A 21,151-nucleotide genomic window follows, 5' to 3' on the forward strand; every position below is an offset into this window, starting at 1 on the left:
TGTTCTTTCATCTTAATCCTCTGAAAGGCAAAAGAAGAGAAAAAAACCAAACAGGGAGAAATGATTATGAGATGAAATTTGTTAGCCATCATGTCCATATGACGCCTGCAAAGCCGTCAGAGAATAGAAGCTGCTAAAACACCTCTGATGCTCTAAAATTGTCAAATGGAGTAAAGTTTATCCACTGCGCCTGAATCTGGAAGGTTTCCTGTCTACGTTCAGAGATTCCCCTAATCAAGATTTCCTTATGTCTTACTCCAATCGAAATGGCTTGTCCAAGTTGCAGGCTTTCAGCTTGGAAGGGACCAAAATGCTGTAGGGTTGGTGAAGATTGGGTATTTGGGTTGGTGGAGATTGAAATCCTGTGCTTTGGCCATTTCTATGGTCTCATAAATATTTGATGCTTATTAGATTTGTTTTGAGAAGTACAATTATAGTATCATAGTAATAAACTTAGATAGTTAGAGTTCTACAAAATACAGTTCTGAATGTCAAATACTCAAATATTTACAACCAGATCGAGTACAAAAAATAGTTTGATTGAATGGAAAATGAATTAAAAATTCATACTGAAAAAAAAATGATGACCTAAGATCCCCTTTTGTTCTAATTAAGATATAGATTTTACCTTGATTTTCATTAGCACACATTTCAAACTGTATTTCATACATATAGAAGTTACTAACCCCATCCTGAAATAAATTCATTTGTCAGCCATCTCACAATATCACACATGCCAATAAACACAAAATGAATTAGAATACCTCAGTTATATCATATCCCAATACAACTATTTTTATATTTTATATACTCCCAATATAATTATTCTATATTTTTATAAACTCCAATACAGTAATTACAATAAAAATAAACTTGTTTTAAAATAAATGGTACTCCCTACGTCCTAAAATATAAGCAATTTTTAGTACAGTAGCAAGTCAAATATTTTTAACTTTGACCATTAATAAAAAAATAAAAAGATCAATCATATAAAATTAATGTTACTATGTTTATCATTAAACAAATTATTATAATATATATAACTTTTTTTCATTTAAAACATCTTACTTTTATAGATATTGACATATTATTGGTCAAAGTAGCATCTAGTAGACCGTGTCAGGTCTAAAAAGAATTATATTTTGAAACGGATGGAGTAGAAAATAAAACAATTCTAAATGAACTTGAGGGAGGAGGAAGTAGCATCTTTGGGGAGCGAGCTCCTCTAACGTAAAGTTAGTGTGGATTCCTTAGAGCAAGTTTAATGGTATAGCCAACTACTAGCTTCAATTCATTTATAGCCAATCTAATAGCTCGTCCATACAATAATTACACAGTAATACACTATTAATATCTGGTCCCACCTGTCATATATACACTGCGTCTTGTAGTCTGTGCTACAGCTAGCTACAAATCTGTAGCACGCTGCTCTTCTCTCTTCTTATTTATCTTCTTAAAATATATTTGCAACTGGCTTATAGTCTGCTATTGTAGATTTGTAGCCAGCTGTAGCACGGATTCCAAGACGCACTGTGTGTATGATAAGTGGGACCGGGTATTAATAGTGCAGTATGTAACTATTATATGAATGAGCTATTAGATTGACTATAAATGAATTAGAACTATTAATTGGCTATACTATTGCCCTTGCTCTTATAGGTGAGTCCCACCTTCATAGCCCATATGTCAGTGGCAACGCTGTCGTTCTCTCTGGAGAGGGAGACGGCGACGGCAGTGATGGCACAGCCGCCAAGACGATAGGAGGTGCGGTCGCCAAAAAAGCGCAAACCCAGATTCTCACCCTTTTATAACCATTCCCCCCCACCAAACCAACCACCGCCCCAAAAAATACCCGCCGCCTTTTCTCCCCTCCCCGCCCTGATCCACCGCACGGCCGCGCGCGCGCCACGCCGGTGTGGAGAACGATGGCCGCCCTCCGCCTCCCCACCCCGCCGCCGCCCCGCGCCCCCGCGCCGTGGCTCCATTCTTCCCACCGCCGTCGGGTTGCGGCGCCGCGGGGCGCGGGCGGGGGCGGGGGCGGGGGCGGGGCGGTCCCGCCGCCGCCGGTGAGGACGCTCCTGATCGACAACTACGACAGCTACACCTACAACATCTTCCAGGAGCTCTCCGTCGTCAACGGCGGTGAGCCTCCGCCTCGCCTTCCCTCTCGTGAAACCATGGCTTGTGATTGTCACTGCTTTTGCTCAACGTTTCCATGGCCGGTGTTTTTTTTCCCAGTGCCGCCGGTGGTGGTGCGCAACGACGAGTGGACGTGGAGGGACGTGTACAGGTGGGTGTACAAGGAGAGGGCCTTCGACAACATCGTCATCTCGCCTGGCCCGGGATCTCCGGCCTGCCCTAGCGACATAGGTGAGCATCTCCACTTCAGTTCAATCGTGTGGAATCAGAATTAGAAATTGCTGCTTGTGCTTGTTCACCATTTCTACGTTTGTATCTATGCAGGTATAGGCCTGCGGATACTTTGCGAGTGTGGAGATATACCCATCCTGGGTGTCTGCCTTGGCCACCAGGTCGATTCCTTTTTTGTGTTAATCCTTGTGAACTCATGATCAGTCCTGTAAAATGGAAAATTCATGGACAATTTGGTGGTAGGTTGAACTGAAATGGCCGTTTTGTTTTACCACTGCAGGCCCTGGGATTTGTCCATGGTGCTAAAATCGTCCATGCTCCTGAAGCTATACATGGCCGGCTTAGGTAAGGCCTTGAACTCTATTACATGCTTAATACTTTCAGCTTTCTGACCTGTACAGCATTTATTTTTTATCTTGTGCAATTGCTATGGATTAGTGTGTGTCATGCATAATCTTCTAAGTTCTAGGTGTTCTTTCAGTTAAGTAGTTAACACATGTCTTGATTTTGATACCCCTTTTTTTTATGTCAGTGAACTTGAACACAATGGATGCTACCTCTTTAATCACATCCCATCAGGTATAAACTCTGGATTCAAGGTTAGTGTACCACTCATGTTGCTAGCCATATTATTGGGGTTTCAGCCTCTATATGCACCGCAAAGAACACTCTACTTACAGTTGTTATTTTTCAGGTAGTGCGCTATCACTCACTTGTAATAGAACCAGACTCTCTATCTGAGGATCTTATATCAATAGCATGGACTGCTTCTCCAAAAATGCTCTCATTCCTTGAAAGCGATAAGCCTGATATAACTAGCAGTACCTTGTGGGGATCATTGGATAACTTATTCGTAACAAACCAGTCAGAGTGCAGTACCACTGATGGAAAAATGCCCAGCATAAACGATGCAAGTGAGTTAGATGGCTACAGGGTTCTCATGGGCGTTAGGCACTCTACCAGGCCTCACTATGGAGTGCAGGTATACTGTCTATATCTCTGCAATGTTTTTTATTTCTTTTTTTCACTATTCTTATATTTGATTACCGTCAAATTCAGTTTCACCCCGAGAGTGTTGCTACTCATTATGGAAGACAGATATTTCAAAACTTCAAGAAGATAACAACTGACTTTGGATTACAGACACCATTGCTTCAGGAAAGAAAGGTTCACAGTATTGGTAAACTGGAAAGATCCCAAGTACTAAATTTTTTGAAGACTACAAGTACTATATGTGAACAAGTATTTTCCACGCATCTCCTTTAGACTCCACCTTATTGACTTTCTTATTGTACTGCAGATCAGTTCTCCAGATCTCAAGAACTTTGTTGCAAATGACTTGTTACATTCTGCAAGGTTGAAACTTTGGGATTCTGTTGGGCCTTGTGCTCTTCCAAAGCGAAGCAGTGGGGACAAATGCTTACGGTTGCAATGGAAAAAGATTGATAACTTCCTCAATCGCATAGGTGGCTCTGAAAACATTTTTTCAGTGCTTTTTGGCCATCATAGCGCTGAAGATACATTTTGGCTGGATAGCTCATCAGTTGACCAGGTGCTAATTCAGCTAGCTCTTAATATCGTTTAGTTCTGTCCTGTATAGATTTTATCTGATGTTAAACGAAGATTGAAGGGTTTTGAGTCTATTAACAAAAATGACTAGATGATCATGGACATGTGGAACTTCACTGCATGAAGAAACAAAAAAAGTATTCCCCTGATTCAATATACTTAATTTCTTCATTCTGACATTCTGGCAGATATAGTCTGCAGAAATTAAATGAGATAAAGTTATTGATAATGATAGTTTTTTATGTACATGAATTGAGTTGGTTCAAACCAGTGCCTATTTGACAGAGAGTAGTAGATGTGTCAAAACTTATCACTGTTATCCTGTCATTTTCTCCCCCTCATGAAGGCAATGCATCCACTTTTATGAGTTGAGAGGTTTTTTCTTCAAAGTTGTGATGTGGTGCTACTTGCAGAATAGGGCACGATTTTCATTCATGGGCGGCAAGGGCGGGCCCCTTTGGAAGCAAATGACATTTCACCTTGCCAGTCAACGGTAGGAAGGCACTTTCCTGAAACAGAAGAAAAACATTCTCTATGTATTTATATAAACCTTCATGTTATTTCTGATTCCTCCTATTTCGTTCTAGAGCCAATTGTGGAGGAAACCTTACTATTCGAGATGCTTATGGTTGTACTGTCAGAAACTTTCTCAAGGATGGTTTCTTGGATTTCCTTGACAAGGTATAGGTTGAAATCTATGTATCCTAGGACCTAGATATAGAACTTCACATTTTAATCTAACCTTGTATTCTGGTACTATATTCAATTATGTAGTCAGTTTCATACTTTCATTTTGCTAGTGCATAAATATGAAGTTTGTTTTATGTCATTTGTAGATAGGAGACCACTTTTTTTTTATAAGAGCTATATTCAATTATGTAGTCAGATTGATTTTGCTAGTTCATAAATAAGAACTTTTATGCTACTTAGAAGTAGGAGACCAACTGCTGTGCTATAAGAAAGTGGGTTATGGAAGTCCGAGTGCAAATTTCTCACCAGCACGTATGAGTCATCTCGGTCCATTCACATATGCCAGCACAATGATGTGTTTGACTATTATCGGAAATGTTGGGGGAAAACATGTTGTTTTGTTCTGGGCATCTCAGTATAATTGTATTCTGCACATTATCCTATCCTTGAGCTTATCAGCTAAGCAGACTCTATCTAGCTATATGTGTTTGTGTTGTTTAAAGCTTTATAATTCCAACTAATTTACACCACAGGAGATGCAATCCATTCAATACATTGAAAAGGATTATGAAGGACTTCCATTTGACTTCCATGGTGGATTTGTTGGATACATAGGGTATGCAGATTTGTTTTTGCAATTCATATGCTCTTTTGTAACTTGTATTGGATATATATGCATAGTTAATTGGTTATTATATGTTGTACTGTCTTGTTTTATCCACAGCTAGCTTATTTTTTAAAATTAACATGTCCACTGTTTTTTCCTGGATATGCGTAGTTTGTTACTCCTTCCGTCCACTTTTATAGGGCTTGTTTTGATTTGGCATAGTCTTCAGAATTAAATTTGACCATTGAGTTATCACAAAATTTATTGTTAATAGCTACAAAACGGTGCAATACACGAATCTATTGTTATAGGTTTTGTACACTAAGTTTATGTGTAATCTGATTATTGTTGTTCAAAACATAATTAGCTTGATTTTTGTAAGTACACATATGCTTTATTTTTTGTGGATGAAGGAGTATTCAACTTTTTTTCTCAATCTGTGCTCTTTCACGTGTTTGACTTACATGGTTGCTTCACTTTTTTCTTACATGGTTCATTACATTTCCACTTGTACCAGATATGGTCTTAAAGTTGAATGCGATGCATCATCTAATAGTGCAAAATCAAGTACCCCTGATGCATGCTTCTTCTTTGCTGATAACCTAGTTGTGGTTGATCACAACAATGGGGATGTGTACATTTTATCATTACATGATGAATATTCTTCTGGTAATGGAGATGGAGATTACCAAAACTCAATACATAGTTTATGGTTAGCAAATACTGAGAAGAAGCTTCTCAGGATGGATGCCATGGCCCCAAGATTATCGATCAATGGAAACTCGTCGATCAATGGGAACTCATTTACCATATCATCCAGTGTGAATAAGCAAAGATTTGTCATCGAGAAATCAAAAGATGAATATATCAGAGATGTGCAGAGTTGCCTGGATTACATAAGAGACGGAGAAAGCTATGAATTGTGCTTAACTACTCAGATGAAGAGAAGAACGGATTATATGGATGCTTTGAAACTCTACCTGAAATTGCGAAAACAAAATCCAGCCCCTTATGCAGCTTGGCTTAACTTCTCCTCAGAAAACCTGAGTATATGTTGCTCTTCTCCTGAAAGGTTTCTGCGACTAGACCGAAATGCAATTCTGGAAGCAAAGCCAATCAAAGGTACTATAGCACGTGGCAGAACACCAGAGGAAGATGAATGCCTACGTTTGCAGTTGAAATACAGGCAAGTATCTGATAGATACTTTTTTCACTGTTCAAACATTATGATTTTGGTTTTACCAGTCCTCACAATACTGATATTTTCTTATGTGTTTCAACAGTGAAAAAGATCAAGCTGAGAACTTGATGATTGTTGACCTCCTAAGAAACGATCTTGGTAAGGTTTGTGAACCTGGGAGTGTGCATGTTCCTCGCCTCATGGATGTGGAATCATATAAAACTGTACATACCATGGTAAGTACCATTCGTGGAACCAAAATGTCGGACCTAAGCCCTGTCGATTGTGTAAAGGCTGCCTTTCCAGGAGGTTCAATGACCGGGGCCCCGAAAGTTAGATCCATGGAGATTCTTGATTCACTTGAAACTAGTCCGAGAGGAATATACTCAGGATCAGTTGGATTCTTTTCATATAACAAGACTTTTGACTTGAATATCGTGATCAGAACAGTTGTCCTGCACAATGGAGAAGCTTCGATTGGGGCAGGCGGGGCTATTGTAGCATTGTCAGATCCAGAAGCAGAGTACAATGAGATGCTGCTTAAAGCAAAAGCTCCAACAAAGGTGGTTGAAGAGTGCAGTCAACAAATATACAACCCAGATCGTTCGGATTCAATGCAGACAACCGTAAGTTAGAATGGAGGGTGAAAACGAGTCTTCTTATGAAAACACAACCAGCATTACAAGGTTTGGTATACAATGACCATCAGTTTGGATCTGAAAAATTCGATCTCCGCTGTTGGTGCACATATTAATGGCTAAACTACAAGGAAGTCGCAGCACACCTATTCTATAATTGGGAATTCTAAAAGCAACAAAAGGACATTTTGCTGAAAGAAAGGTGCCTATGCCAAGGTGGTGAAAAGCACATTGGAGCAAAATTCATGGTGTACTACAATGTAGAGTTAGACTAGATTACAGCTGACATGCCTTCTCCACAAAACAACAGTGCACATGATTTTATTGATTGATTGATTCCCCTATTGTGGTGATTGCACTGTGTAATAATAATAAACTGATAAAAGAAAGAAACCCATACTGAAATGCATTTCATAGCAGATTCATATATATATATATTGGCATGTATTTGCAAGATTGCACATGTCTCACCTGAGTTCAAATATCTGAAATTTACCATGTACTGTTTCTCAATTCATGCTAGTATTGATCCTACTGGTGATTGCCCCATCTTGAAATTTGAGATTTGAGGGCGAGATGGCTGTTTGCTAATGGCAGCACTTGGTTGAGCATGGCTGGCATGAGCACTGAACACCAGATGTAAGCAAGGGTTGTACTGCAACCAGATCAGATTTGTGAGCTGAAGAAATCGTCTAAGATTGCATCTTTTCAACTGATTCCAATTCCAAATTACAATGGGCGGCCGGCCTGGCACGCCATTATTCCAATAGTGTTTATGAATCAATTGCGCACGTCGCATTATCGGATTGTGTCGTGCCATCATCCCAGAATGTTTCTCATACGCAAATACACCCCTGTGAGTTTCACAACTTTTCGTAGCCTTTTTATCTCTGCTCATGAATATTTGACTTTAGGACAAGATTTGATCAAATTTTTAAATGTTGATAATAATGACTCATATGTTTACTTTTAAAAAAAACAAAAAAACGTGTGGAATTTCTTTGAAAAATGTAAAATTTGCTAGATTTTACAAATTTATTTTAGTATAACATCAACGGCAAAATCTTCAAAAGTTTCAATCTTTACTTAAACGTCGATTATTTTTGGACTGATAGAACACTTGCAATTTTGGATGGCTTATGGTTCTAAGTTTGGGAATAATGAAAAGGTGAGGGAGTTTAGTGTGATTTTGGGAGGATGAGAAATATATATATGGAGGCGAAAATTTAAAAAATGGAGCCACTCGCGAGCCACGACTCGACCTCGCCGCGGCGGCGACGACGACGACGACCAGCACGCACTCGCACCGGCGGATCGCCGGCGGCGGCGGAGGAGGAGACGATGGGCACGACGTCGGTGCAGAAGAGCTGGCGCAAGGCGTGCGGCGCGATCAAGGACTCCACCACCGTGGGCCTCGCCCGGGCGCACTCCAAGGACCTCGACGTCGCCGTCGTCAAGGCCACCAACCACGTCGAGCGCCCGCCCAAGGAGCGCCACCTCTCCAGTACGCCTCCTTCTCCTCCTCTTCTTCCTCCTCGCCTCCGCCGCCCAATCCATCGCTCGCGACCTCGCGTGCTAACTCGATTGCCGTCGCCGTCGCCGCAGAGATCATCGCCGCCGCGTCCGGCGCCCGCCCGCTCGCCGACGTGTCCTACTGCGTCCACGCCCTCGCCCGCCGTCTCTCCAAGACGCACAACTGGGTGGTACGCCGCCATCGCCAATGTTTTCCTCATCGCTCGCCGCCGCGTGATCTGCTGACGACGGGGGTGGATGGATGGTGATGCAGGTGGCGCTCAAGACGCTGGTGGTGATACACCGCGCGCTGCGGGAAGGCGACGCCGCGTTCCGGGAGGAGCTTCTCAGCTACCGGCGCGGCCGCGGCGGCCATTGCCTGCAGATGTCCAGCTTCAAGGACGACTCCACCCCGCTGGGTCAGCTCCCAATCCAATCTGAATTCCTGCATAAACTGAACTGGATTAACATGAACTCAATCGGTTCAAAAAATTTTGTCACCGATCGTTCTCATTTCTTTGTGATTGCAAATTTGAAATCTCCAATTGCTTTGCTCAGCGTGGGATTGCTCGGCGTGGGTGCGCACGTACGCGCTGTTCTTGGAGGAGAGGCTCGAGTGCTTCAGAGTTCTGAGATACGACATTGAAGCAGAGCGTCTGAGGACAGCAGAGGGAGCTCCAAAGGTTTGTGAAATTGTGATTATGGCTTCTAAATTTCAGGGAATGATTCGGTGGTGATAGTTCGGCATGAGTGATCTTGTTGCTTGTGATGTTTTGTTTGTTCCATTTGGTGAGAAATATGTACCAATTGAAATATGATGTTCAGGGTCAGAGTAGAACTAGAAGCTTAGGTAAGGATGAGCTCTTGGAGCAACTTCCTGCACTGCAGCAGCTGCTCTATCGGCTAGTCGGCTGCCAGGTAATGTACACACCTAACTTTGTGGTATGTTATCTGCTTGATCTAGATTAGTTTCTGACTCATTTTTACCAATGCTGTAACTGTGTGTGAAGCCTGAAGGAGCCGCATTTGGAAACTATCTTATACAGTATGCATTAGCTCTGGTATTGTGGCTGACCTTAATTCTGATATCTGAACTTCAGATACTACTAGTTAGAACAATTTATCCGAATTGCTCTTGCTCATGATGAATGAAAATGTTACTCAGGTGCTGAAGGAAAGTTTCAAGATTTATTGTGCAGTCAATGATGGAATCATTAATCTTGTCGAAATGGTACCTTTTATTATTTACCAGCTTTCTCTGCATTTGAATCATCGATGGATCTAATGGATATGATCCTGATCAAATTAAATTTCTGAACTGTTGTAGTTCTTCGACATGACAAAAATTGATGCTATCAAAGCTTTCGACATCTACAGAAGAACAGGACATCTGGTACGCGTAATCACAGTGTGCTTTCATTATTCTGTAGAGTTGCATGCATTTTGATTCTCTAGAAATGTATATGGAGAGCTAATGAGCTTTAGAATATCAGGCAAAAAGCCTGTCCGACTTCTACGATCTCTGCAGGGGTTTGGAACTCGCCAGGAATTTCCAATTTCCAGTCCTAAGAGAGGCAATTACCTTTATCTTAGCCTATCATTGTTTTGTTTTCACTGAGAATTCTAATGCCAAATGGACTTCTCTGTACTTTCTTCAGCCGCCGTCATCATTTCTTGGAACAATGGAAGAGTACATCAGAGAAGCCCCTAGAACTGCTCCTGTTGCAAATAAGACCGTAGTGAGTCATTAAGCTAATGTATTTAATCCCGAAACAAATCGAACAGAAGATTGAGTGGCTTGATGAAACTGTACAGGAATATCGACAACTTGAATTCATTCCAAACAAGGAAGAAGAACCTCCTCAACCGTTACCTGAGGTGTTAGAAGAACCTGTTAAGGAGGAGATTTTACCTGAACCTCCAGAAGAACCCCATCATCCTGCAGCTGAGGTTGATGATGAACCTGAACCTACCACAACCGCTGATTTATTGGTAACTCCTGGCAATATGACACTGTATTCATATCAGCTATTTACTGCAATAAATGGTAGCAGTTGATCCAATTTATGGTGGACTGCAGGGTTTAAATGAAGTGAACCCTGCTGCCGCCCAGCTTGAAGAGAACAATGCACTGGCTCTGGCCATTGTATCACCAGGTGATTAGCATGCATCTGCCTATACTATCTCCCGATTAGATAATTCAAGAATCACTAGTAATTCTCCCAAATCCATGCATAATCACATCCTTTTGGATTATAACAGGTAGCAACACATCTGCTGGTGCAGGCAGTGGCTTCGGTGGCATGCTTGGATCGTCAGGTTGGGAGCTAGCGTTGGTCACTGAACCCACCAACAGCAGCAGCAACCAACTACTGACAGAGAGCAAGCTGGTAAGTCAACAACTCTCTATTGCTTATTTCAAGAACTCTCTATTGCTCAATGCCATTCTTTTGATCATACTGTGACTGAGAGTCATTTCCAATTTTTGCACTCAATGACTCTTGTAGGCTGGAGGGTTCGACAAGCTGCTGCTTGATAGCTTATACGATGATGCATCAAGGAGGCAGCAAGGAGCCCAGATGGATCATCCTCGGGATCCGTTCGCCATGTCGACAAGTGTCGCGCCACCGACCAACGTGCAGATGTCGATGATGGCACAGCAGCAGCAATATTTCCAGCAGGAGCAGCAGCAGCAAATGGTGTTAGGGATGCCACAGCAATTCTCAGGGTGGCCTCAGTATGCTGGTGTTTCTCAGGCGAATCCTTTCGGTGATACGTATTCAGGTGGTACTCTCCATGGAAGCAGCAGCTTGATCTGAACATTTTTTTTTCTGATTAAAAGTAGAGTAGCTTTGATGTGATAATCTGAGAACTGCCATTAATTCAGCTTGCTCTTGTTAGCAAAACGTTGTATCTTCTTCAGTCTTCACAGATCTCACTTGTGCACAGTGCACTGGCAATTTACAAGACTGGAAAACAGAAATTCATTTGTTCATTTCTCAGGACATGCTTGTATATTACCAGTTAACGATGACATTAGATAAACGAGTACAGTTCAAAGGTAAATTTGTATTTTGGGTATTACACGCCGTGGAGGATGTCCAAACATATATGGACAAGCATTGCGCAGCTTTGATAGCATAGTGCCATCATGTAGTAGCTGGCGTATACCCATCAGGATATCCCCAGCTGTATCCTGTATTCAGTGCAAACATCACATGAAGTACATCGTTTCTGCTAGACACTGTAACAAAGGATCCAAACAAAAAACGATCAATCCAAAGAAAAAAAAAAGGAGGGGAACATCAGACAAGCGAGTAGTCGTACATATGTACATGGACGTGGCAACAAACTCTCGGGTCATTTTCATTCTGGTATAACGAGTCAAAAACATTTTCGGCCATGCCATTACACCCAACGATTCTATTCCTAGTTCTTATAAAGTTCTCCTGTCATATTGGCCCCATTATACCTGAACTCCTGTTAACCCAGCCCTCACCGTATCTAGTATGCATCGTCTTCATCGTGCTATTTGTTCGTCGCTTTGTGTGACAATTAGATATTGATCCAAGCCTCTTCATAGTACTCCAGGCCTTAATCTTCATGGTATTCTGGGTTCTTCCTTAGGATCACAAAACCCTCAAGAACTGGTGTCAGTGGAAGATATCTGCACATAGAAAGAGCATAAGCATAAGCATAAGCAAAGATCAACTGACAAATTAGAATATTGTACTCCAGATGTTATAGTTTACTTTTCAGTTGCCAGCTCTGCTCGCTCCCCTGCAGCAAGTAATACAGGCGTTGAATGTGTCTGGAATCCAGTGATTGTCTTGGGTCTACCTGCCTGACCGACGACATCAACTGCTTGGCCAACACGTACCGGAACAGAGAGGGGCTTGAGATCCTCATCCACAGTCAATAGCATCCTAGGCTGTTACAGTAGAGAGAACTGAGAATCCATGTGACTGGTTTAGCTATATGCCCACTACCAAGATCTTTGAACGAGATATATACCTGCATAGCTAGGGTAAGGATATAAAGCATGTAATGGTACTTCCCCAGAATGATGGATTTCATGTCAAGACAGGCATGCAGAACCGTCACAAGACCAGCAAGTGCTATGCTGAAAAGTGAAGAACAATGGACTTATACTCTTAGAAAATGTGGTTCCAATAAGATTGAAGGAGATTCAACAACTTTATAAGTTACTCACGGGGACAGAAGGAACCGGTCAGAGTGATATGGTGAAAGGGTCAGCAAACCCTTCCCAAGGTGAACAAGACCTTGAGCAATCCTCACCTGAAGTCAAATGAAATGAACTGATATGAAACTTGAATGCAACAGCATGAGATCACAATAACTGGCAAAACAAAGATAAAAATGTTTATTTTAGATTTGAACTTACACAAAACAGATGTCCTGCTTCTTTGTAATAATAACTTGAGAGGTTCCGAAGCATCCCAGCTATACGGGCATTGTTTGTACCAGCCCCTATCAAGCCCAGGGAGATGATTGCAGCCTGCATGTACCAGTTTGATCAAATTAAAATCAATGCTCATAGAAATTAATATGGTAGGTTTTGCTGGTGAGGTTACTAACCATAGAAACTTCCGCATCTGCATCATGGCTCAGTCTACTCATTGTGTCCATAACATTTACCTAATTGACAGGCAAGTGGTAGAAATGTAGACATCAGAAAACTAGATAAGATATTTATCTAGCCAAATGATACAATCTACTAATTTTCCTCGAATAACCAGGATCAAATAATAGTCATCTGACAAAGCACATTCTCAAGAGTATTGAATTGAAATAGATGATGCAGCAGAGTACAAAACTAACTGTCACGGCATGCTATTAAATAGTTCTTTCTCAACAATTCAATTGAATGATTGTGTGCAACGGCATGAAGATAGCACACATTTAATGCTACTAGTATACAAAAAGAACTGTTACCTTTGGATTGGATATGCAAAGCAAACCCAGAGCTAGAGGAACCGCCCTTCTAATATTCTGCTCGCCATACTGTAAAAGACGCTCAAGGGAACGTACAGCCATTTCCGCCCCTAATTCTTCAGCCATGGCAATTAGGGAGATTCCAAGAACTGCTGGCCCTTGGTGGGTTTCACCTTTCTCAAGATGCTCGGAGCAAATTCCAAGGAGTTTCTGAACCTGCAAATCAAACGGGAAGATTCATCAAAAACAAATAGGCGCTAAAAAAATGTAATCCTACAACCTATGCACAATTCTTCTGTTAATTGGGAATCACCTTAAGCACGTTCCCTGTCCCAGCATATGCCAGTGACATCAATGTCACGTCACAATAATTCCTTATCTTCTCATCAAAGGTTTTAGAAACCTCTGCAGTCGCCTCCACACTTTCCTGAGAACAGTAGTCAAGAATGAGTATAATAGTATATTAACATAAAACTGGCTAAAAACAGACGGTGTAGGTTCATGAAGAGGTTGCATGTTACATATGCAAGACAATTGACAGTGCTTAATCCAGAGAAAAAAGCAATTACCAAAAGAATAAAATTGTACTTGGGATGAATGAACTAAAAATACATTTGAGCCAGTTCAACTACTTGCATGGTGCACGCGAACCAAGGCCAAAATAGTCCACGTTAGCGAATCTGAGCGTTATGCTGCTGAATGCATGCATAAATCTTGTGATCCAGAAAAGATAGGGATAGTTCTCCTATGCCTTTTGGAAATTATCTTGCTAGGGGAATTTGCAGAAGATTGATAGAAGTGCCTGATGTTCCTGATAATGATGAGCAGAATGAGTCACCATACATACCAAATTCCAGTTTCCTTTATCCTGATTGATCTCCCTCCTCACTGCGCAAATCCCTCATCTCACAACTCAGTGGCCTGGTTGCACTATTGGTGCCGCACTGCATGAGTGGGCCCCACGTGTCGCATGAAATAATTCAAAGAGAAGGTAGCCTCCATCAGGAAAGAGGCAAGTTTCGGCAGGGCATGTTACTGTTCGCAATGATCACATGCCTTATGCGCACTCACATGCTTGCTGGTATGGCATCCTAGTCAGCACTCAAATGATTTGATTAATCAAAATGTGAACTATTCTCACCCTTGGTTCACACGCACTACACAAGTCAATGCACTGATTCGAGCATTTTACAACTTCTTGTACTGAAAATTGAATCCATCTTACAAGTTTGTAGACCGCGAGCAGTTAAGATTAACAATTATAATAGACAAAATGAACAAGGATAAGCATACATAAAACTGGTAACTATAATCGCTTAGTAGCATCAAAAGATTATCAAACTCATTATGGAAAAAGATTATCAAACTCATCAAAAGATTATCAACAAGAAACTGGTTGTGAGATTAATCATGAAACAATGTACAGAGCAGTAGAAAGGCAGTCATGCACAGTAAATATGTTCATATGTACTATACGGTCCTTGACCTCAATAAAAACATAAATGTAGAATTTGGGAGTATGAATAAGTATACAATCAAATTACCTGCTTTCCAAGATATAGAAGGCCAAGGGCAACAGGAAGCAAGCGCATAATTGGCTCTGCAAGCTCTGGTTCACTACGCTCCATTAAGACGCATATGATTGTCTGTGCAACCTCTTCATTACAGGAACCAACGAACACCAAACCTAAGGAGATGGCAGAGAAGACCAAGACCTCCAGAGGTACTTGGGAGTCAGTCAGAAAAGCTGTGAGATTCTCTCTAACCTGAAATTTTTGGAAACCATGTTAATACAAAATAACACATGGTTAATATTTTTTAACCAGTGGGATAGCAAGACCAAGACCAAGGATTTGACCTCCTCTTTCTGGGAGCCAGCATAAGCAATACCAAGACCAAGGATTGCTCCAATTCGTATAATTGACTCATCCCTGCTGAAATACTCAGAAATGAGAGCAAATGCCTGGAGAAGATGTCACAACATCAGTACAGAGACTTGTGCATTAGAAGTTTTAGAAGATGTGGAGAGAGGTAAAAGATGGACATACCGGATCACAGTCACTCTTCACACCACAAGAAACAATTCCAATCCCTAGCAAAGCCCCAGCAACAACATGAATATCATTGCTGTGCAGGTACTTGTCAAGTTGGGCAAGTCCTGAATCAGAATCCCACAGAAGAATCATTCCCTGAAAATGATTGTTTTATCAGCACCATGATCACATAATAACCTAAATGCCATGTATATGGAAATAAACCAAGCTGTTGCAGTTGCACTACCAGGCTAGCGGCTGCACTAGCTTTCCCATGTTCCTTGTTCTTGAATAACCAGTTTCCAGAAGAACCACTGCTTGAAGAATCTGATGGTGTGGTCATGAGTTTATCCTGCAACAAGAATGTTGAGAACCTTGCTTGCCCTGGAAACCTTTGATGAAATTCGCATAACTAACCTGGCCAAATCCAGCATTCACGAATGCATTGACAAATGTTGCCGCCAGATTCTGTCTTGCGGAATCAAGACTGGAGCTTGTAGCCCCTCGGCCATCAATCAAATGAACCTAATGAATTAGCATGCATTTTTTAATCATTAATAGCAGGTCCATAAACAAAGAAATAAGTAGAAACATGAAATCAGCAGATAACATTTGGGTAAAAAAAAGTTAACCTTATATATGTCTTCTGGAGATTTTGGCTCCATGACCTCAATATCTCGTGCAAGTGTAAGGTACCCCTCACTCAATTTAATATTAGAAATTATGTCCTGCAAAGCCTCCTTCTCATTTTCATCAGCAGCTATGTCATCATCAATCTCGATGCTTAAACCCTTCAGCAAAGAGAAAAAAAACCATTGACCACATAAGCAAAGAGGAAATGTGAACAATGCAGGCTACCAATAATACTGAATTGTAGACAAGAACACAAACAGAAATTTTGCTTCTGTTGAATATTTGTGTGCATGGGATGAGGCTCACATGGCGTGCTATGATAAACGCGAATTGCTTCTTCAGTTGAAAATCATCAGTTGCTGTAAAAATCGGCTTCAACTCCAGGGACTACAAATCAATGAAATATTTGTCAGTGCCCTAATGTACTGGACAGCAAATAGGACATGACAATATTCATTCACCCACCTTGTCATAAAGCAGAAGTGCAATACGCAAAGCATTTGCAAAATCTCCAAATTTCATGTAAATCTCAAAAGCTATTTTAAGTGCCGACATGTCATCAGGAGCAGGAAGATATCTGCAAGTTTGCATCCCAACACAAAAGAGTAAATGAAGTTCAATTAAGTAAAACTAGATAATACTAAGCTTTAATCAAGTGAGACCAAATTCAGTGGCATACTTAGAAGAACTAGTGAGGTACAAGCAGGTCCTTTTGTAGTTCGTGGAGTCAACGTGCTTAACTAGCAAATCAAGCTTTTCGACCTATGAAGCAATTTGATATCACACATCAGTTGTGAACCAATGAACAAATAATGAAAACTCTTAATACAAAGAACGAACAATTTTTCATATGTTTAAAAATAGAAGTTTCACTTACCTCCATTAGAAGATCCACAGCTTCAGGTTCAGCATTATGCTGCAATATAAATAATAATCAATATCATCAGTCCATCCATTGATACTAGTTGTTTATTGGCTACTACCTCCATCCCGCAATAGTTGTCGCTTTGACTTTTTTCTTTCAATGTTTGCCCATTCGTTTTATTTGAAAAATTTGTGTAAATATGAAAAAGGATAAGTAATACTTAAAGTACTTTTGATAATAAAGAAAGTCACAAATAAAATAAATGATAATTTTAAAAAATTTTGAATAAGACGAATGATCAAATTTTACAAACAAAAACTCAAAGCGACAAGTAATATGGGACGGAGGTAGTAATATTTAATGCATTACACAGAGTGTAACAAGACATCTGTGATGAAATAAGAAAAACAAATGACACCCATGGACTAGACTCAGAATTGACCTTCATGTGGAATGAAACGATTTGCTCCACCAGTTCCTTCAGGGAATCAGTTGGCATGCCATCATCCTGCAAAGTGGAAAAAAAAAGTTAGGATTATAAAAATGAGGTCCACACACCTAAACTTTGTGTTGTCTTAGTCCATGCACGTGTGATAACATAATTGACAGAAGAAATCATGTGTGTGGCTTCTAACAGAACAAAAAAAAAATTATATAGCAATCATGCTATCTCAATTCTTGCCAAATAACAATCAGTACGGTATAGATGTGGGATACAAAAGTCAAAAGGGTCTCAGGGAAGATCACTTAAAACACTTGTTATTGAAATCAACAGCAGCTAGACAAGACAATGGATGCTAAACTAAAGAATATAGTGATTTGGATAATATAAATAAGGGTAATCTTATCTTGTGACTTTATGACCTATTGTTAATGGAATTAGAGTTTTGTTAGGGATTAAAACAAAATTTCAAATACTTCTTTCATTGGGGTGAAGAAATACATTATGCAATTCATATGATGATATGGATTAGGGTCCAACCTGGCGCTTCTGGAATTCCTGTGCAATTTCACCAGCCAAGTTTCTAGCAAGCGAGACATTGACATTGTTAGAAAATCCAATTCAAATTCAAAAGACAAACATATGTATTCCAACAGAAGACCTGAAAAGAATAACTTTTTATCAATAATTTCTTGAGTACAATTCAATATTTTTTTAATACACTGAGAACAGTTAAATATTTGACCACACCATAAATTCTAAATAAGCTGATATGAAGGTAATTGTTTGGTAATTCATCATAAACTACCTCAGGAATAAATCTTTACAATTAAGATTCACAAGCAGCAACTGTCTCATTAATAAAATTGCAAGCTAAACAATTTAGGAGGCCTGGAAATTGGTGTCACCTCACATATTCATGACCCCATGAACCAATGTCACCTTCAGAGCCTATCATTCGGTAGTTGAGGCTCTCCTGAAACGATAAAAGAAGGCATATTAGCCAATTCTTGAAGGATTGATACTGTACAGTTAATGGTGAGAAAAAGTTGAACTCTATCTGTCTATCATTTAAAACCCACGAAAAAATGTATGACTATTTATAGAAGTAAATCATTCTCAGAAGTTAGCATGCAAGCAAATTAAAAAAGCACTGGGAAATTGACACAAGGAAAAGACATCAGAATGGTATTTTTCACATACTCTTTCTCCTTCAGCGGACATTGTCAGGGCCAATACTGACAAAATATCAGCCATATACTTCTGCAGAATAATTGAAGAATATCATATAAGCATCAAGTAGTATTTGAACCGTGACTCAACCGAGAGATCAAGGATTGATTGATACCTTCAGATCAGATTCTGGCATTGTCTCAAAGTAAGCCTTGAGAGTTCCATAGTGCGGGCGAAGGAATTTGAGAGGCTTTGGGACAGAGGTCATTGAACTTGTCGCAGAACGGATCTCCTGCCTGTTAAGCATAAATCACCATTAACAAGAGACCAATAAGAGAAATGTGAAAACTGTCTATGCACTAACTGGTTGAACAATGCAAAGTGATGCCACCAATAGCAGCAGTAGCCACTCAGATGCGACATTCCAGCTGAGCAGATCAAACAATCTCACTATGACGCGGTAGAGATTAGAGAAATTGAACAGTTAAAGCATGACCTCATAGTAATTGTGATTAAGTAGTATTATACCCAAGATTTAAGGGCAAAAGGATAAACAAGCCTCCAACAATGTGCCGAAGATCTACATTCTTGCAACACCAGCAATTAAGCAGCCAAACCAATAACTCGGGCAGAATTTATGTGGATTTTCAATTCTCAGGACTGTAAGTTTGCAGAACAACAAACTCTTGCACAGGACAAGTAAGCAGTGCAACCAAAATACCTAGCAGTTAATAATAGTCTACTAGATGACATGATCATCCGTCCAAACCATACTATGAATAATGTATGGAACTTGTAATAAACTAATAGGTAGTGTGATAAATGCATCCACCCAAACGAGGTACCAGATGACACAAAACAGAAATCCCTGAACTACGCATCACGCACAATCAGAATTATACAGTTCCACACCATCAGAACAATCCTCGTTACCTCATGCTCTCGAGGGCGAGCTTCTGGACGCCGGGATCGGTGTCCTGCGCCCGCACCACGTAGAGCTCGAGCTGCTCCTTGAGCGCCTGGTCCTCCTCCGACTGCAACCACGCAAAGCAATCCGTAAGAGAGAGATGGGGGGAGGGAAGGAGATGGCGAATCGGGGGTGGGCGGGTGGGTAGCTCACCAGGTCGTCGTCCTTCTTCTCATCCTTCTTCTTCCCCTTGCCCTTGGCCGGCTGCGGCTGCGGCTGCTGCGGCGGAGGCGGGACGGGGTCCGAGGGGGAGGCGGAGGAGGCGTCCCCGTTGGGGTCCTCGCGCGGCGGCATGGCGGAGGGCGAGGGCGATCTCCCCGGCGCGCGGCGGCGCGGCGAGGTAGGGTTTAGGAATCGAGCTCCGCGCGGAGGCGAGAGCGCGAGATGAGGGGAAGGGAAGAGAAGAGGAGTTGGAGACTGCTGCTACTGGAACACGCCGCAACTCTTGGGGAGCGATGAATTTCGCTCCAAGAAAGAAAAAGATAACGAGAGAGAAAGAGAGATTCGGTTTAATAAAGGTTTTGGTAATAAACTTTCAGTTTGATGAAATTGCATTCTTACATTGTTTTCTTATTATTATTGTGATGATGATTAGTCGACGGTTTGGCTGATTACATGTTGGGAATGAAAACATAACATGGGTACAAATAAAATAAAAACATAACATAGGTAAGTAGGAAAATGAGCATTGAAATATACTCCTCCGTTTCATATTGCAAGTTATTTTGACTTTATACTAGTAAAAATTTCTTAAGTTTGATTAAATTTATAGAAACAATTAATAAAATAAACATCAAATTATATTCATTAAAATTAACATTTAATATATTTTTATAATATGTTTATTTTATGTCACAAATGTTGTTATGTTTTTTTATAAACTTTGTCAAACTTAAATATTAAGAAAAATATCAAAGCGACTTATAGTATGAAACGATAATTTTTTTATTATTTTTTGAAACTTTTGATTTTTTTTATTTTAAAATCAAACAATTCTAAAACTTATTTTCAAAATCTAAACATTTTAGCACGTCAACCCTCGTGGTGTGGCAAAATAGTACTGTCACGTCACCCACAACGGGCACGACAATTTTGTCATGCCACGCCAGACAAGATGACGTGGTAAGACAAACGTTGTCACACCAATTAGACCGCGTAGAAAAAAAAATTGCTAGCATGGCGAAACAACACTGGTACTCATCCATTCCATGTTTTTTTTAACCTTTTGAACTTTTTAATTTTAAAATTAAACATTTTTAAAACTTTGATTTTAAGACCTGAATCTTTTTTAGCGTGGCAAAACAATACCGCCATGACAATTTCAGAGAAAACGTTATGCCACATGCATAAAGAAATAATTACCCGTAAACACGGACACATATATAAGTCGTTCCATTCGTAAGGAATCTAACCAAATAAATTATGCTCAAATTGTAAATGTTTTTCATTGTTTTATGAGATTATTGGACAAATTCTCTAGGAGAAAGGTTCGAGGTATAGGTAGCAAATTGTACTA

General features: G+C 40.4%; 3 protein-coding genes across 6 annotated transcripts; 2 read left to right on the forward strand and 1 right to left on the reverse strand.

Moving 5' to 3' along the window:
- The first annotated feature begins 1,835 nt into the window (after window positions 1-1,835).
- Window positions 1,836-7,526, forward strand: LOC4341959 (probable aminodeoxychorismate synthase, chloroplastic). 3 transcript variants are annotated; one of them, XM_015787641.3, is made up of 13 exons: window positions 1,836-2,142; window positions 2,239-2,370; window positions 2,464-2,531; window positions 2,651-2,715; window positions 2,903-2,969; window positions 3,065-3,352; window positions 3,430-3,537; window positions 3,671-3,922; window positions 4,353-4,432; window positions 4,527-4,620; window positions 5,163-5,245; window positions 5,754-6,422; window positions 6,520-7,508. In XM_015787641.3, the coding sequence occupies exons 1-13, from the start codon at window positions 1,926-1,928 to the stop codon at window positions 7,049-7,051; spliced, it is 2,655 nt and encodes an 884-aa protein (XP_015643127.1). In that variant the 5' UTR covers window positions 1,836-1,925; the 3' UTR covers window positions 7,052-7,508. The 3 variants fall into 3 exon arrangements, with proteins under 3 accessions (XP_015643127.1, NP_001408767.1, XP_015643129.1); NM_001421838.1 differs by having other exon boundaries at window positions 1,840-2,142; window positions 3,430-3,570; window positions 6,520-7,526; XM_015787643.3 differs by lacking the exons at window positions 1,836-2,142; window positions 2,239-2,370; window positions 2,464-2,531; window positions 2,651-2,715 and having other exon boundaries at window positions 2,907-2,949; window positions 3,430-3,570.
- Window positions 7,527-8,158: 632 nt separating this feature from the next.
- Window positions 8,159-11,561, forward strand: LOC107276103 (putative clathrin assembly protein At5g57200). The gene is made up of 14 exons (XM_026026587.2): window positions 8,159-8,558; window positions 8,660-8,757; window positions 8,841-8,985; window positions 9,125-9,249; window positions 9,392-9,484; window positions 9,577-9,627; window positions 9,732-9,797; window positions 9,894-9,959; window positions 10,060-10,140; window positions 10,225-10,305; window positions 10,382-10,558; window positions 10,647-10,722; window positions 10,829-10,956; window positions 11,074-11,561. Exons 1-14 carry the CDS (start codon window positions 8,288-8,290, stop codon window positions 11,383-11,385), a joined length of 1,770 nt encoding a protein of 589 aa, XP_025882372.1. The 5' UTR covers window positions 8,159-8,287; the 3' UTR covers window positions 11,386-11,561.
- A 347-nt stretch (window positions 11,562-11,908) lies between these two features.
- LOC4341960 (26S proteasome non-ATPase regulatory subunit 2 homolog A) lies at window positions 11,909-20,054 on the reverse strand. Of its 2 annotated transcripts, none has more exons than XM_015787639.3 (25): window positions 19,789-20,054; window positions 19,602-19,702; window positions 18,844-18,964; window positions 18,699-18,758; window positions 18,404-18,471; window positions 18,036-18,078; window positions 17,496-17,561; window positions 17,066-17,104; window positions 16,868-16,950; window positions 16,654-16,765; window positions 16,495-16,575; window positions 16,188-16,346; window positions 15,973-16,080; window positions 15,803-15,907; window positions 15,571-15,711; window positions 15,381-15,485; window positions 15,067-15,288; window positions 13,836-13,949; window positions 13,523-13,738; window positions 13,166-13,225; window positions 12,972-13,085; window positions 12,780-12,865; window positions 12,581-12,689; window positions 12,407-12,497; window positions 11,909-12,233 (listed from the first exon to the last, which is right to left on the reverse strand). In XM_015787639.3, the coding sequence occupies exons 1-25, from the start codon at window positions 19,927-19,929 to the stop codon at window positions 12,220-12,222; spliced, it is 2,559 nt and encodes an 852-aa protein (XP_015643125.1). In that variant the 5' UTR covers window positions 19,930-20,054; the 3' UTR covers window positions 11,909-12,219. The 2 variants fall into 2 exon arrangements, with proteins under 2 accessions (XP_015643125.1, XP_015643124.1); XM_015787638.3 differs by having other exon boundaries at window positions 12,319-12,497.
- Window positions 20,055-21,151: the final 1,097 nt, after the last annotated feature.

This window comes from Oryza sativa, chromosome 6 (genome assembly GCF_034140825.1).
Source record: "Oryza sativa Japonica Group chromosome 6, ASM3414082v1".
Classification (NCBI taxonomy): Eukaryota; Viridiplantae; Streptophyta; class Magnoliopsida; order Poales; family Poaceae; genus Oryza; species Oryza sativa.

What these genes read in the sequence shown, in the direction of transcription:
- LOC4341959 (NM_001421838.1), top strand. Translation starts at nt 1,926, where the DNA reads ATGGCCGCCCTCCGCCTCCCCACCCCGCCGCCGCCCCGCGCCCCCGCG. An exon ending in GCTATACATGGCCGGCTTAG is followed by an intron (nt 2,716 to 2,902) that starts GTAAGGCCTTGA and finishes TTTTTATGTCAG; the next exon opens with TGAACTTGAACACAATGGAT. An exon ending in GGATTTGTTGGATACATAGG is followed by an intron (nt 5,246 to 5,753) that starts GTATGCAGATTT and finishes CACTTGTACCAG; the next exon opens with ATATGGTCTTAAAGTTGAAT.
- LOC107276103 (XM_026026587.2), top strand. Translation starts at nt 8,288, where the DNA reads ATGGAGCCACTCGCGAGCCACGACTCGACCTCGCCGCGGCGGCGACGA. An exon ending in CAGCAGAGGGAGCTCCAAAG is followed by an intron (nt 9,250 to 9,391) that starts GTTTGTGAAATT and finishes TATGATGTTCAG; the next exon opens with GGTCAGAGTAGAACTAGAAG. An exon ending in TACAGTATGCATTAGCTCTG is followed by an intron (nt 9,628 to 9,731) that starts GTATTGTGGCTG and finishes AATGTTACTCAG; the next exon opens with GTGCTGAAGGAAAGTTTCAA.
- LOC4341960 (XM_015787638.3), bottom strand. Translation starts at nt 19,929, where the DNA reads ATGCCGCCGCGCGAGGACCCCAACGGGGACGCCTCCTCCGCCTCCCCC. An exon ending in TGTCCGCTGAAGGAGAAAGA is followed by an intron (nt 18,472 to 18,698) that starts GTATGTGAAAAA and finishes TTATCGTTTCAG; the next exon opens with GAGAGCCTCAACTACCGAAT. An exon ending in AGGAATTCCAGAAGCGCCAG is followed by an intron (nt 17,562 to 18,035) that starts GTTGGACCCTAA and finishes TCCACTTTGCAG; the next exon opens with GATGATGGCATGCCAACTGA.